Source organism: Syngnathus floridae, chromosome 8, assembly GCF_059516105.1.
Source record: "Syngnathus floridae isolate MCC-2025c chromosome 8, RoL_Sflo_1.0, whole genome shotgun sequence".
Lineage (NCBI taxonomy): Eukaryota > Metazoa > Chordata > Actinopteri > Syngnathiformes > Syngnathidae > Syngnathus > Syngnathus floridae.
The window spans coordinates 371,906-383,737 of NC_142420.1; the positions used below are offsets into that span (position 1 = coordinate 371,906).

General features: G+C 60.3%; 2 protein-coding genes across 4 annotated transcripts; both read right to left on the minus strand.

Moving 5' to 3' along the window:
• Nucleotides 1-232: 232 nt before the first annotated feature.
• Nucleotides 233-4,165, minus strand: LOC148393723 (uncharacterized). The gene is made up of 3 exons (XM_088383084.1): nt 3,971-4,165; nt 1,462-3,095; nt 233-1,256 (listed from the first exon to the last, which is right to left on the minus strand). Exons 2-3 carry the CDS (start codon nt 3,070-3,072, stop codon nt 522-524), a joined length of 2,346 nt encoding a protein of 781 aa, XP_088239210.1. The 5' UTR covers nt 3,073-3,095; nt 3,971-4,165; the 3' UTR covers nt 233-521.
• A 101-nt stretch (nt 4,166-4,266) lies between these two features.
• trappc10 (trafficking protein particle complex subunit 10) lies at nt 4,267-11,721 on the minus strand. Of its 3 annotated transcripts, none has more exons than XM_088383082.1 (24): nt 11,486-11,719; nt 10,678-10,759; nt 10,462-10,597; nt 10,194-10,393; nt 9,854-10,049; nt 9,589-9,700; nt 9,233-9,480; nt 9,010-9,156; nt 8,777-8,891; nt 8,556-8,632; nt 8,375-8,466; nt 8,162-8,302; nt 7,969-8,078; nt 7,793-7,896; nt 7,172-7,612; nt 6,939-7,080; nt 6,720-6,878; nt 6,363-6,589; nt 6,157-6,257; nt 5,898-6,030; nt 5,565-5,732; nt 5,296-5,491; nt 4,968-5,162; nt 4,267-4,746 (listed from the first exon to the last, which is right to left on the minus strand). In XM_088383082.1, the coding sequence occupies exons 1-24, from the start codon at nt 11,562-11,564 to the stop codon at nt 4,502-4,504; spliced, it is 3,846 nt and encodes a 1,281-aa protein (XP_088239208.1). In that variant the 5' UTR covers nt 11,565-11,719; the 3' UTR covers nt 4,267-4,501. The 3 variants fall into 3 exon arrangements, with proteins under 3 accessions (XP_088239208.1, XP_088239209.1, XP_088239207.1); XM_088383083.1 differs by lacking the exon at nt 11,486-11,719 and adding an exon at nt 10,855-11,129; XM_088383081.1 differs by having other exon boundaries at nt 7,793-8,078; nt 11,486-11,721.
• Between the last annotated feature and the right edge of the window lie 111 nt (nt 11,722-11,832).

Below are 11,832 nucleotides of genomic sequence, written 5' to 3' on the forward strand. Positions count from 1 at the left end.
ATTCCCTCGCAAGAAAAAACAAGCTTGTTTAAGTTTCGGATTTGAGCTTTATCCCAACAAAGTAACCGTACCGCACCGCACGTTTTGCATTGTAACTAAAAATGGGATTTGAATGAATTCAGAAAACACCCAGCTGAACAAATGAACCAGTCGATTAAAAAATACATGTATTGAAAAAAGGGACAGTATTCAAATAGAAGTGAATTTCTATGGTGTGAAAACGAATAAACAGCATAGGATATGTTTTTGTAAAATAATAATAAATAGAACAATATGTCATGCTTGGTCAATACGTACCCAATACATTTTCACGAAGAAGCCAACGAAGCTGTACATAAATTAAAACCAATTTGAGACATACAAATACAACTAAATCAAAGGAAATTCAACAGGATAACCCTCAATGTATAACCCTAAATGTCCAGCAAACGCCCCAAACACTTTATTCCTCATCCTGAATTCTCTTACGGGAAACATTGCAAACGACGTTCCAAACGACACCCCTCGGACAGTTCCACGAGTTAGGGCTTGTACTGGTAGATCTTGACGCAGTGGTTCATACTGTCAGACACCACCAGGCGGCCTCCCGGCAACAGGCCGATTCCACGCGGACTGCTCAAACCCCCAGCCACCAGCGACCGGCCCACTCCGTGCGCCGGGTACATCAGGACTCTGTGGGCGTCCCCCCGGTCGGCCACCAACACGTCGCCCTCGGCGTCGATACAGACACCCCAGGGGCAGACCAGGACGGGCCCCATGGCCGAGCAGACCCCTAGGACCCGTATGGTGTTCCAGCCGGGTTCGAGGACTTTGACGCAGGCCACGCGACCAATCTCTGTGCCGCGCTCGGAAACAGCCACCATTCCTGAGCTTGCGCAGGCTGCCACCAAGTAAGGGCGGTGGAATCCAGTCACCACTGTACGCTCTAAGCGGGACCCAGTCTTGTGGTCCAGTTTCAGGACAAGAAGGTTACCTTTGCGGATATCCGCCACCAAGAACTGGTCTAGCCGTGTCACAGTCACGCCCCTGGGAGCCTCTAGGTCGTCTTTAGCCACACTCGATGCCGACCCTCCGAAGGTCTGGAGGAGTCGTCCGTGTCGGTTGAAGACCAGCAGGGCGCGCTCTGCTGCGCAGCTCAGTGCCACCAGGCCTTTGGAGTTGACGGCGATGTCAAAGAAATTCCTGCATCGCCCAGCAAAACTGTTGGAACTCGGGGAGGTGACTTGCTGCAAGATGTTGCCCTGGGGGTCCGTGACCTGGAGACCGGAGTTTACTATGAATGTAGACTCCAAAGTCAAGCAGCCACCAATTGCACAGGCCAATGTTATTCGTATTCGAGTGAACCAGAAGAGGCCACACAACCGGACACAAAACGTACAAAGCATTTGAGTGGTGGCAAAGGAACTCTGGAAGTAAACAAACCATCGGCGAGAGGAACACACACTGCGCCAGCGCGCGTACCTGGACACGAGCGTTCCCGCAGTCCACTATGAAGATTTGCCCGTGTGGCATGCAATGCAGCCCGCTCGGTAAGGTGAAATCTGCCCGCCCGGAGCCCCGCTTCCCAAACTGCCCGATGAGACGACAGTCTCTTGGCTCCGATTCCTCCCCAGGCGCCACCGGGACCGCGGGCTCCTCTCGCTCGCCGCGACCTCTCTTGGACTCGTGCGAGGAGACAGCCAAGACAGACATGGACAGAGACCTGGTCGCAAGAGGCTGAGCGAGGTAATTGGGATCTTGGTATGCCAGCCGCTGCCCCCGATTCGAACCTCCGCTGGGATTGGGCAAAGCCGCTTTCACGGCGTTTTGGATATTCTCCGGCCACGCTCCTCCCACGCGTTCTCTGGTCCCGCTGCCAATCAGGGGCCGTGCCATGTAAGGCAGGTCGGCCGCAGACTTGGACAGGCGCAGGCAGGTATCGCTCAAAGCGTCTCTGTTGACGGCGTACTCCCGAGAAGGGCTCACAACAAAAGTGTAGCTGGAGTCCAAGCTGTCCGTTGGCGACGGTGCTCGGCCAGAATCGCAGCGTGTCCCGTGAGAGTGTTCGTCTGAGGACTGGCGGTGACCCAAGTGAGGACGTCCTCTGGAGGTAAGGTCCAGACAGCTGTGGCTGTCCCAGAGCTCTTTCCCCCCGGGGGACAAGGCAGACCTCGTAAGGACACGACCTGAAGTTCCTTCTCCTGCGACGCCTCTCTGGCTCTCTCGACTCCACTCGGGTGAAGAAAAGGAGGATACCGTGGACGGTTTCCTGTGCATCCCGTTGCCCATCGACCCTCCATCTTCTCTGCAGTCAGGGCTGTGGATTCTTGGAATGTTCTCCAGACATAATAGAAGTTCCGTCTCCCGGTCCTGGTGAGACTTGAATCTGGATTCTTTGTTTGTTGACTGCGCTGCTGTAGAGGTCCGTCCCCGTTCCTGGACAGAAGCTTCTTTGGGAACGTGATGACTGGTTTCTCTGCATGGAATGTCCTGAGAATGGAGCGCACACAGCTGGCCGTGGGGGCCGCAAGCCCCGGTGCGCAGAGATACACTCTGACCGTGCACTCGGATCTCTCCGAAGGTGACAGCGTTAGGTTGGTAGCTGGGCTTGAAGGTGACTTTCTTCAGGGAGAGCGACACTTCCCAGGGTTGAAGGAACTCGGCTACCTCCTTCAGAAGCAGATTCTGCTTTGAAAGGCTTTGGTCCACCAGTGTCTGCTGAGCAGCCTCCTGGATTTTCTGCTGAAGTAGGAGCAGTTTCCCAAGCCGTTGGTCCAGCAAAGCCTGGCTGACGCAGCTTGCTGCCACGTTCTCCTTGCGGACCTGCTCCAGGCGCTGCTGCGTCTCTCGGTGATCCTGCTCCACTCGCTCCAGCAGGCGGCGCTCTTCCCGGCCAACTCCTAGGACGGCACGCTCCACGCCCTCCCGTACCGAGTCCACCTCCGCGGCCTGGCGTTCTCGCAGACGACGTAGCTCGGCCTCGGCCAGAACCAGGTCGCCGTGCGCCAGCGCCGCCCAGCCCGATGGGCCCGGGGGCCCGAGGGTGGGGACGGAAGAGGCGGAGTCGCTTGCCAAACGACTGACTGGGATCATTGCGGACGATCTCCGAGTTGTTTCTGGAAACGACAAAGACGACAGACGGGATGTTGAGGGCGCACAGCTAGAATTTGGATCCGAGCCTTTTTCTCGCCAGATGGTGGCACGCGACAGACCCGAGACGAGACGCCCGGCGGGGCTGTGGGGATGCGATCTAGCCATTAGCCGCAACTTGACGATGCAGAAATCAAATGTAAAAATGCTGAGGGAGAAGCAATTCAACCTTGCAAATGCAAAGCGCTTCTGAAGCAGAACAAGTGTCCACGTCTGCTACTTTTTGCAGGTGTCATGTCGAACGTTACTCAATTATTCATTCATTGATCGGCAGACGTGTTTGTTGGCGCTGCGGTTGCTAGGCGGCCAGGCTGCAAAGTGACACCGACGTACCGTATCCACATTGCCTAGGTGCATTTCTAAGTTCCTCGGCCAGAGTGGAGGCGGCGGCCAAATGGACTTTGAAAAGCTCATTTCCACACATTGGAGGCGGGCACGTCAAATGGTTCCAAATAAAAATCAACACTCGGGCGTTTGAGATTCCTGTTGGCGGGGGGTGATTCGAGCAGACCCAAGGACTTTGCTTCAAACTCAAAAAAATCAATGACGAGATTATTGGGCCGCCGCCACCTCACGTGGCCTCAGGTACAAATAGTTGGAATCGGAATGACAACAAATGAAGTCACTAAATATGATGCAATTAGGTAAGGTGACCGTAACGTTACGGAAACAAAATCAATCGTTCAATTATCATCGAAATGTCTTGCGGCGTCTGGAGCCAAGATGCTCAAAGTGCAGCGGGAGCGCATTATCGCCATTGCTTGAGGCTCCAGTTATTCATTCCAGGAGGGCCAACGCAGGCAAAAAGAACCGAGCCACAAAATCCAATGTTCAGTCTTACCTTAAGTCAGATGCCCGAATCTTTGCGGCTGCCCTTCGTTCCTCCTCTGGTTGCTAGGCAACAGGCACGCGGCAGCTGTCGGAGCATACAGGGCTTGGGCGGCCGGCCGGCCCGCCCCCTTCTTCCCTCCCAAAATAAGACAACCGTTGAGAACACTGACTTGCCGCATGCTGGCACCAGTAGGACCAATCCGATCCGAGGACAATCTGGACCCCGCAAGGTTGTGCCCCAGCGACAAGATTTGCGTTTTGGCGTAACATCACACAACACACAATGAATCCTGAGTGACTCACGCCTGCCACGTAATTGAGAATTTTATTAATAATAGGACTGTCAATCAAATAAGTTTTCTCCCAAACATTTACAATATACACATGGAGGCCAAACAATGAACATCACCAGCACGTGAAGCGCTCCGGTGGCCGTTTAGAGTGTACGTGTGGCGGCCGGCCCCGCCCCGCCCCGCCCCGCCCCACCCCACCCCTTTCTCAAGTGTGAGTCGGGTGCCGCTCCAGAGGTACCTGCCGTCGGTCACGTGGCGTGGACCTCCACAATGTGCTCGTCGGCGGCGGGCAGGACCAGAACTTGCCGAGCGTGGCTGTGGTTGAACACCTGACCGGGACCGAAGGGGTCCAGACGGGGCAGGGCCACGCCCCTGTGCTGCTGCTCGCCCAGCGATTGGACGCTGCCGCGACTGCGCACGCTGGCCGTGTCGGCCGCTGCGTCGTCCAAAGTCTTGTCCAGGAGAGACAGGCTGTCGTTTTCCACCTGGCTGTCTGAAGACGCAGGGCAAATGATGGATTGACGGAGCGCGTCTTTGATATTTGCCGCGCGCGGCATTTTCACCGACCGTTTGGCTTGTCAATATTTCTGCTCTCACGATTTGACGGCGCGGCGCGGCGCGGCGCGTAAAGTATACGAAACACGCACGTGGCGTTTCAGAACACGGCTGATACGACGGCAGGCCCAACCATTTGGGAGGGTTAGGGTTACTGACCGGCGTCTGCTTGGACGCTGCTGGCATTGTGAGGAAGATACTTGAGGACCTTGATCTTGGGGAAGGGAAGATGGCCGGCGAAGAGCGGCATGACCTCGATGTGGACTTTGTGAGCCCAAGAGCCCGACGACGACGGCATGGACACCAGGCCCGAACTCCGACCGCACACTGCCCAGTTACTGCTGCTGTCTGCCACTGCACGGGAGAAGGGACGGACGCGTCAGCACTGGCACGGCACACAAATGACTTGGCTTTCTTCTTCTTCAAAGATTCTGAAGCGTCATTCGCAGCGACGAGTTTGGACAACTCGCGTCGCCGTCTTCCCTACCTTCATACATGACTTTGCCGCTCCCGAGGCCCTCGGCGTCTGTTTTGTCGTCGGCGGCAGCGACGGCAGCGGCCGGTTCGCCGTCCGCGGGCCGGGCCGCTCGCTCGATGACCACCTCCAGGCCGCAGAGGGAGCCGGAGCGACAGTGACGCTCACCCGCCGGCGGAACCATGTCGGCTCTCACGCTGTACAAGGTCTGCCGGATCCAGAAATAAGATGACGCGACAGCCACACCCGACCGGGCCAGAGCGCCTCCTGATGTTTCTTACAGGCACGTTGTCCATCAGGAAGTGGTAGTGGAAGGGCTCAAAGGCGGCGTCCTCGCAGCGCCCGCGGGGACAGAAGCTGGCCGAGAAGACGCACTCCAGACTGGACGGGAGAGCCTCCTTGCACGTGGCCTCCCACAGGAAGTACACACTCTGCTTACTGCATAACAACTACACACACAGGGGGGCGGGGCGGGGCGGGGCGGGCCAGGGGAGGTGGTGTCACACATCAATGGGTGGTCAAGAAGGAAAGTGTCACCCAGCCTTCATAAGTGTCGCGGAAAAGGATTTTTTTCTTGCTTTTGGACCATCAGCTGATTAAGGCGAGCCGCTCACCTGCCGGGCGCAGGCATTGAGGCACGGCATCTCCAGAGAGGCCCGCCGCTGTGGCCCTTTCTCGGCCAGTTTGACGTGGGCCAGCGTGAAGTCGCAATCCGACACATTGTGCACGCATACCTGGATGTACTTCCTGTAGGGGGTGGGAACCGGAGAAACGCAAACAAAAAATGAGAATCAGAAGCCCCGCCGGCGGCAGATCGGCCGCACTTTGAGAGCCCGAAAAAGACGGCCGTCGGCGCGGGTCGCCGGCTCTCACCTGTTTCCGGCCGATAGGAGCGAGTGCTCCGTCTTGAAGGGGATGTGGAAAGTGAGGCTCAGCAGGGTGGAGTAGATGGACCACGGACAGTCGATGGACATCTGGGGACAGAGAGAGGGGCAGGCGGGTGATCAGGCAGGCGGGCGGGCGGGCGGACAGGCGGACGTCCCGCCCCCCGGGGAGCCGCACCCACGGTCCCCGCTCACCCTCTGATCGATGGCGGCCATGGCCGTGTCAGGGTGACTGTAGCTGCGAGGCCGGCGCGGCGCCTCGCCGTTGGTCAGCCTTTCGTCGGCGAGCCGCTCCGGTCCAGGCGGGATGAGGCACAGGACCTCCAGATGGAACTCCAGCGTGTGGTAGGGAGGGGTGGGAGGCAGGCCAATGCTGGTCACCTTGTCCGAGGACTGGACGGACAATGCGCTCTCCGCCACAGCTGTCCAATGAGGAAGCAGTGGCGCAATTAAAGTCTGCGGTGCGATGGCGCCGGCCGGCCATGGCGCCGGCCATGGCGCCGGCCATGGCGCCGGCCATGGCGCCGGCCGGCCATGGCGCCGCCTACGTACCGCCTCCGTTGTTGGCAATGCGTGCCGTGCAGCCGACGTGGGTCAGAACCGGCATGCTGTCGCTGTTACTGAGCTGCAGGGCGTCGCCCTTCCTCACGGCGTAGTGGCCCGTCAGCAGGGTGAACTTGACCCTCTGCGGGAGGCCCGCCAGCAACGGCTCTGAAGGCGCACAAATGAGGATATCGCCCCGCTGGATTGGCAGTTGGCGCGGCGACCCACCTGAAAGCGGCCGGACGCTGAGCTGCGGTTCCTGAGAGTAGACGTGGTACTGGACCGAGGGGTAGATGTGAGGCAGGACAAAGTTGACATTGGCCAAGGTGACGCACAGCTGCCGCAGCGTGTAGGTGCCCGCCTCGTTGCTCTGCGGAGAGAAAAACAAAGGCGCTCTAACCCTAACCCTAACCCACCCACCCGCATGACACCTAAGACGGTAGACAGCGGCAGCGTCTCACCGCTGCGGCCAGGACGACACTGTTGTCTCCGGGCTCCAGCGTGATGCCGCTCGCCCTCAGCACCGGCGCGCCCTCCTTCAGGGCCGCGGGCGGCGCGCCCGAGGCGCCGTTCCGGGCTGGGGGGCCGGAGGCGTCCGGAGGCGAGCCACTGTCATGGCGACGCACCAGCAGGTGGGCGTTCCTGCACACCACGCCCGCCGAGCTGAGGGAATCGTCCGAGGGGCTGCGGTCGTGCGCCTCGTCCATCTCCGGCGGGGGGCCGGCGCTCAAGGAGGACGGCCGCCCTGGCGCAGTGACGGCCGCCTCAAAGTCCACCGTGCCGGGGAGGGCCGCTCCGCGAGCGCCCCCCTTGGAGACCCGCTCGGCGTCCAGGTGGACGCCGACGGCCAGCTCGTCCACCCGCACGGCGACAGGCATCAGGCAACGCAGCGTCAGCTCCACCTGACAACGACGGAAGGAAGGAAGGAAGGAAGGAAGGAAGGAGAAAGTGGCTCTCATTGTTGTGGCCCAGTGCAGAGTGACTTTGTCCCTCCCGCTTGTCAAAAACAATCTTGATGGAGCGAGAAGCGTATGCCACAGCGCCACTCGCTGCTTGAAAATCGAACGCGAGCCTTGTCATACCCGCAGGGCTGCACCAGAGTGCACGCAGGCGCCGTCCGGCCCGAATCGGATCCGCGTGAGCTGAGCCAAGACGCCCATGTCCAGCGTGGCGGACGGATCACCGCCTGTGGAGAGAGAGTGCGAGCGAGCGGTCGGCGTCAGTGGGCTCCCCCAAAAATCCGGCAGCCGTCGCTCACCTCCATCGGCAGGCTGGCCGGCGTAGTCGAGAACGTCGCGGCAAAAGCGCGTCCTCTCCTCCGCGCTGAGGTTGCCGTCACCCGCCAGTAAGGCGCTGGTGCGCAAGGAGCTGCCGCGGGACGGCGGTTAAGGCAACGCAACGCAAGTCGGGAGAGCCGCCTTTGGGTCAGCGTCGGCAGAAGAGAAGGATACTCGGCGCTTCGCCTCAGCAGCTTCTGGCACTCGCCCATCTGTTTGCGGGTGTGGGTGACCGGAAAGGTCCAGCCCTCGCAAACGTACGAACGAAGAGCCTCGGCCAGCAAGGCTTCTGCTCGCTCCGGCTCGCCCTTGCTCCTGGAACGCACGGCGCGCAAATAAAGAGACGAAGAAGAAAAAGCGGCATGGCCGTTGCGCTTGCTCGCTCACATGTAGAATTCCGCCAGACTTTTTCCCAACAGTCGGGCCGAGCGCAGTCTGCCGACGGCTCGGTACATCTCCATGGCCGCCTGGCACAGCTCCTGCGGCCGGATCGGGAGGGAAGGAGGAGGTGAGCGAGCGAGCGAGCCAACGTGGAGAGCGGCCGTGGGCGCGCTGGCCTGGACCTCACCAGGTAATGCCTTTCAAAAGCTTCCACGGAGGACAAGGCTTCTTTCAGCTTCTTGTAGGGACTCTGCAGGCTGTTGACTGAAACACAAAGCCCAAGCCAGCTGAGCTCAGCTCGGCCCCCGTCGGCCAACTTCTCAGAGGCGTGGCGCGTGGTAGCCGTCGCAATCAATCAATCAATCAATCAATCCATCTATCGTCTATAAACAGGTGTCAGCAACCTACCGGTTTCCGGGCGCTCATCACCCAGACCGGCCAGCAGGTCCACCGTCCGGTTCAAGTCTTCCGAGGTGGGACCTTTGCGCGACGCCAGCCCGCACAGGTGGCCCAGAGCCTTGAGCTGCGAGCAAGTCCACCCGTTCGATGACAATTAGCGCCGCGCTCGTCATCCGGACGGGGACCGATTTGGCTCGGACAAACATACACGCGTGTCGAGAGGCCAGCCGTCCTCCCCTCACCTTGTCGGCGGCGTAGGCCCACAGTCCCACCGTGTGCGAGGCGTTGGCGGCCAGCTGGGCCCGGTCGCAGCAGCTCTCGATGCGGTGCAGAACCTCCAGGCAGCTGAGGAAGACCCAGCAGTCCAGCGCCCCCCGCAGCACCGACACCTGCCGGAGGCGCGGGAGGAGGTCAACAGGGCGCGTACGAGCGAACCGGGCCATTGCGGGCGGGCAAAACCAGAACCTCGAGCAGACGCAGCTCCTGCACGCAGTTGTGCAGCAGCTCCAGGGCCCGCTGGGTCACCTCCCAGGGCCTCTGCAGGAAGATGAGCAGGGTGCACTGGCGCGAGAAGAGGTAGCTGCGCAGGTCCAGAAGGCTGGCGGAGCCACGCTGGATGCTGTCGCGCTTCTCCATGTCGATGGGGCGCCGCAGCAGCAGGCCGCTCCAGTTCAGCACCGGAGAGCAGAAGGAGCCCAGCCACTTGGCCGCGTCTGAGGGCGAGGGAGGGGCCGCCCCGGCCCGCAAACTCAAACGCTCGGCCCCAAAGCCCGCGCCCGCCGAGCCTTGCCGCCCTGCCCAAAAAAAAACACTGGGCGTACCTCCGGCTCCAAAGTTGAGCACGTACTGCGTGAAGAGCGCGTCCAGCTCATCGTACTGGACCAAGGCATCTTCGAACTGCTGCAACATCTCAAAGACGAACGCCAGCTCCTCCTGCGCCCACAGCACGCACACGCGGCGAGCGGCAAAACCAGAGCAAAGGGCAAAGTCAAAGGAGCATTCGGGTTCACGAGGAGGTCCGGCCGGCCCCAATTGGAGGTCAGGCTGAGAAAAGCGCGGCAAGATGGGCTCGGAGCCCGACTCAACCTGGACCATGAAGTACTGGCAGAAGCTCCATCCGGGCTGGGTGCGTTTCTCCCTGAGGGTGCGCATGTCGTCCTCGAAGCGCCCCAGGTTCTTGGTGAAGGACATGAGCAGGAGCGTCCTCAGCTTGAGCAGCAACGAGTTCCATGACTCCTGAGAGCGCGACGAGTCCTTCAGCGGCTCCGACAGCACCACGCACCTGCCGGGCAGGGAGAGGGTATCGGTTGGAGGCGGCGAGCTGACACGCGCCGGGCCCCCGACGAGACCAGAGCGGAGCGGGGCGAGCCGAGCCGAGCCGAGGCCCTGGAGAAAAAAAAAAAAGAAAAAAAAAAAGGAGGCTGACCTGTCGTTCTGCTTGTTGCAGAAGTCGCCGCGGATTTTGTCCACGATGGACGAGCGGGGCAGGATGTTGCCTTTGTTCTTCTTGCGCGCGTCGCCGCCGTCCACCACGATGATGAGCCAGTCGGCCGAGCCGTGCGCTCGCAGGCTGCTCTGCCATCGGCTCACGTCCTCCTTCACCGAGCCGCGGTACGCCTCGGCGTCCTGACGAATGGCAGCCTCGCTAAGTCTCTCTGCGTCTTCCCTCGCTGGACACGTTACTAACTACTCACGCAGCAGTCGGTCCAGTAGATGTGCAGGAAGGGGAAGGTGAGCAAGGCCTTGGTGCCGTCCTTGGGCAGCAGCTCCTCCTTGAACTGGACAAAGTTGGCCTCCAGGTGGATCATCTTGGGAGCGCGGCCGTACGTCCTCGACACGCACACACACGGTGGGGAAACATTGAGACGCGTGGAAGCCGAGCTCCCGACCGAGCGATTGTCTCTACTGACCTCCTCCACTCCATGGGCTCGCGGGGCAGCTGCTGAGCCAGGGCTGTGTAGAGAGACGTGAACAAGGCCTGGTCCCCGGCACCTGGCGGGCGGGGCAACAAGGCTCAGCACTGGAAATCGGAACGGGGTCTTGACGACAAAACCCCCCTCGTCCGTCTCCGGCGCTTCGTTTCAAACCTTAACTTTGGGTTGGGACGTCACGGGACAAGACCCACAAGTCAGGTGAGCCTTGGACGTGTGGGGGGGCCAGAGACGGAGCAAACAACACTTTTCGCTCCACTTGCATGTTTGAAAGCCTAAACTTGCCTTCGAACCCTACCAGGAAAAATCGAGGTCGGATTGGAAACCTCAACTTGAACTCCGAAGTGGGACGACAGAGCGCATGCGCCGCGAAAAACGGACACCCGGCGACCCAGACAACTCAACGGCTTTCATGAAATAGGGCCGAATGAAGGACAAAAATATTTACTACCGTGACAAGCCGAAAAAAGCCAGGTCCAACGTCAAGGCCCGCTCACCGGTGAGCGCGGCTAACTAGCTGGCTGGCTGGCTGGCTGGCTGGCTGGCTGACTGACTGGCTAGCTAGCGAGCCGCCGGGAGAGGAGAGCCGAGCGAGCGGCCCAGACACCCGCACCGCAGTGTCCGGGTCCCTGTTCGAGTTGGGGAAAGACCGAGACGGTTCGTGGTGCGAACGCACTAATCACTGCTGCAGCTACTTTTTGTGCTAAAGCTAATGCTAACGTTCCCCGAGACGAGACGAGACGAGACGAGACGGGACGAGACGAGACGAGAGCGGAACGGCGCTCACATGTGACGATGGGTTTGTTCTCCATAGCGTAGATGACGGAGGCGGCGGCGGCGGCGGGCTTCTCTTGACCACTGTCCATGTGCGTCAGCGACCGCGGCGGCGCGCCATGAAACGGAGCCGCGACCGAGCGCGGCTTGGAAGGGGCGAAGCGCTGCGGACGAGTCAGGCTGAGGCTCCGGTCGCTGCAGTCTGTCTCCAGGCAGTCAGTCAGGAGTCACTCACTCGACCGAGAGAGGCGGAAGGAAGCAAGGAAGGAAGGAAAGAGCGGCCAAGGGGCGGGCGGGGGCGGGGCCGGGCACACGTACGCTTCCGGGAAACGCTGACGTCGTTTAAAGGACCAGCCGCAA

Coding starts and splice junctions, on each gene's coding strand:
- LOC148393723 (XM_088383084.1), bottom strand. CDS start 3,072: ATGATCCCAGTCAGTCGTTTGGCAAGCGACTCCGCCTCTTCCGTCCCC. Junction 1,257..1,461: donor GCGGGAACGCTCGTGTCCAG/GTACGCGCGCTG, acceptor TCCGGTCTCCAG/GTCACGGACCCCCAGGGCAA.
- trappc10 (XM_088383081.1), bottom strand. CDS start 11,564: ATGGACAGTGGTCAAGAGAAGCCCGCCGCCGCCGCCGCCTCCGTCATC. Junction 8,303..8,374: donor AGTCTGGCGGAATTCTACAT/GTGAGCGAGCAA, acceptor CGTGCGTTCCAG/GAGCAAGGGCGAGCCGGAGC. Junction 7,081..7,171: donor GTGTCGTCCTGGCCGCAGCG/GTGAGACGCTGC, acceptor TTCTCTCCGCAG/AGCAACGAGGCGGGCACCTA.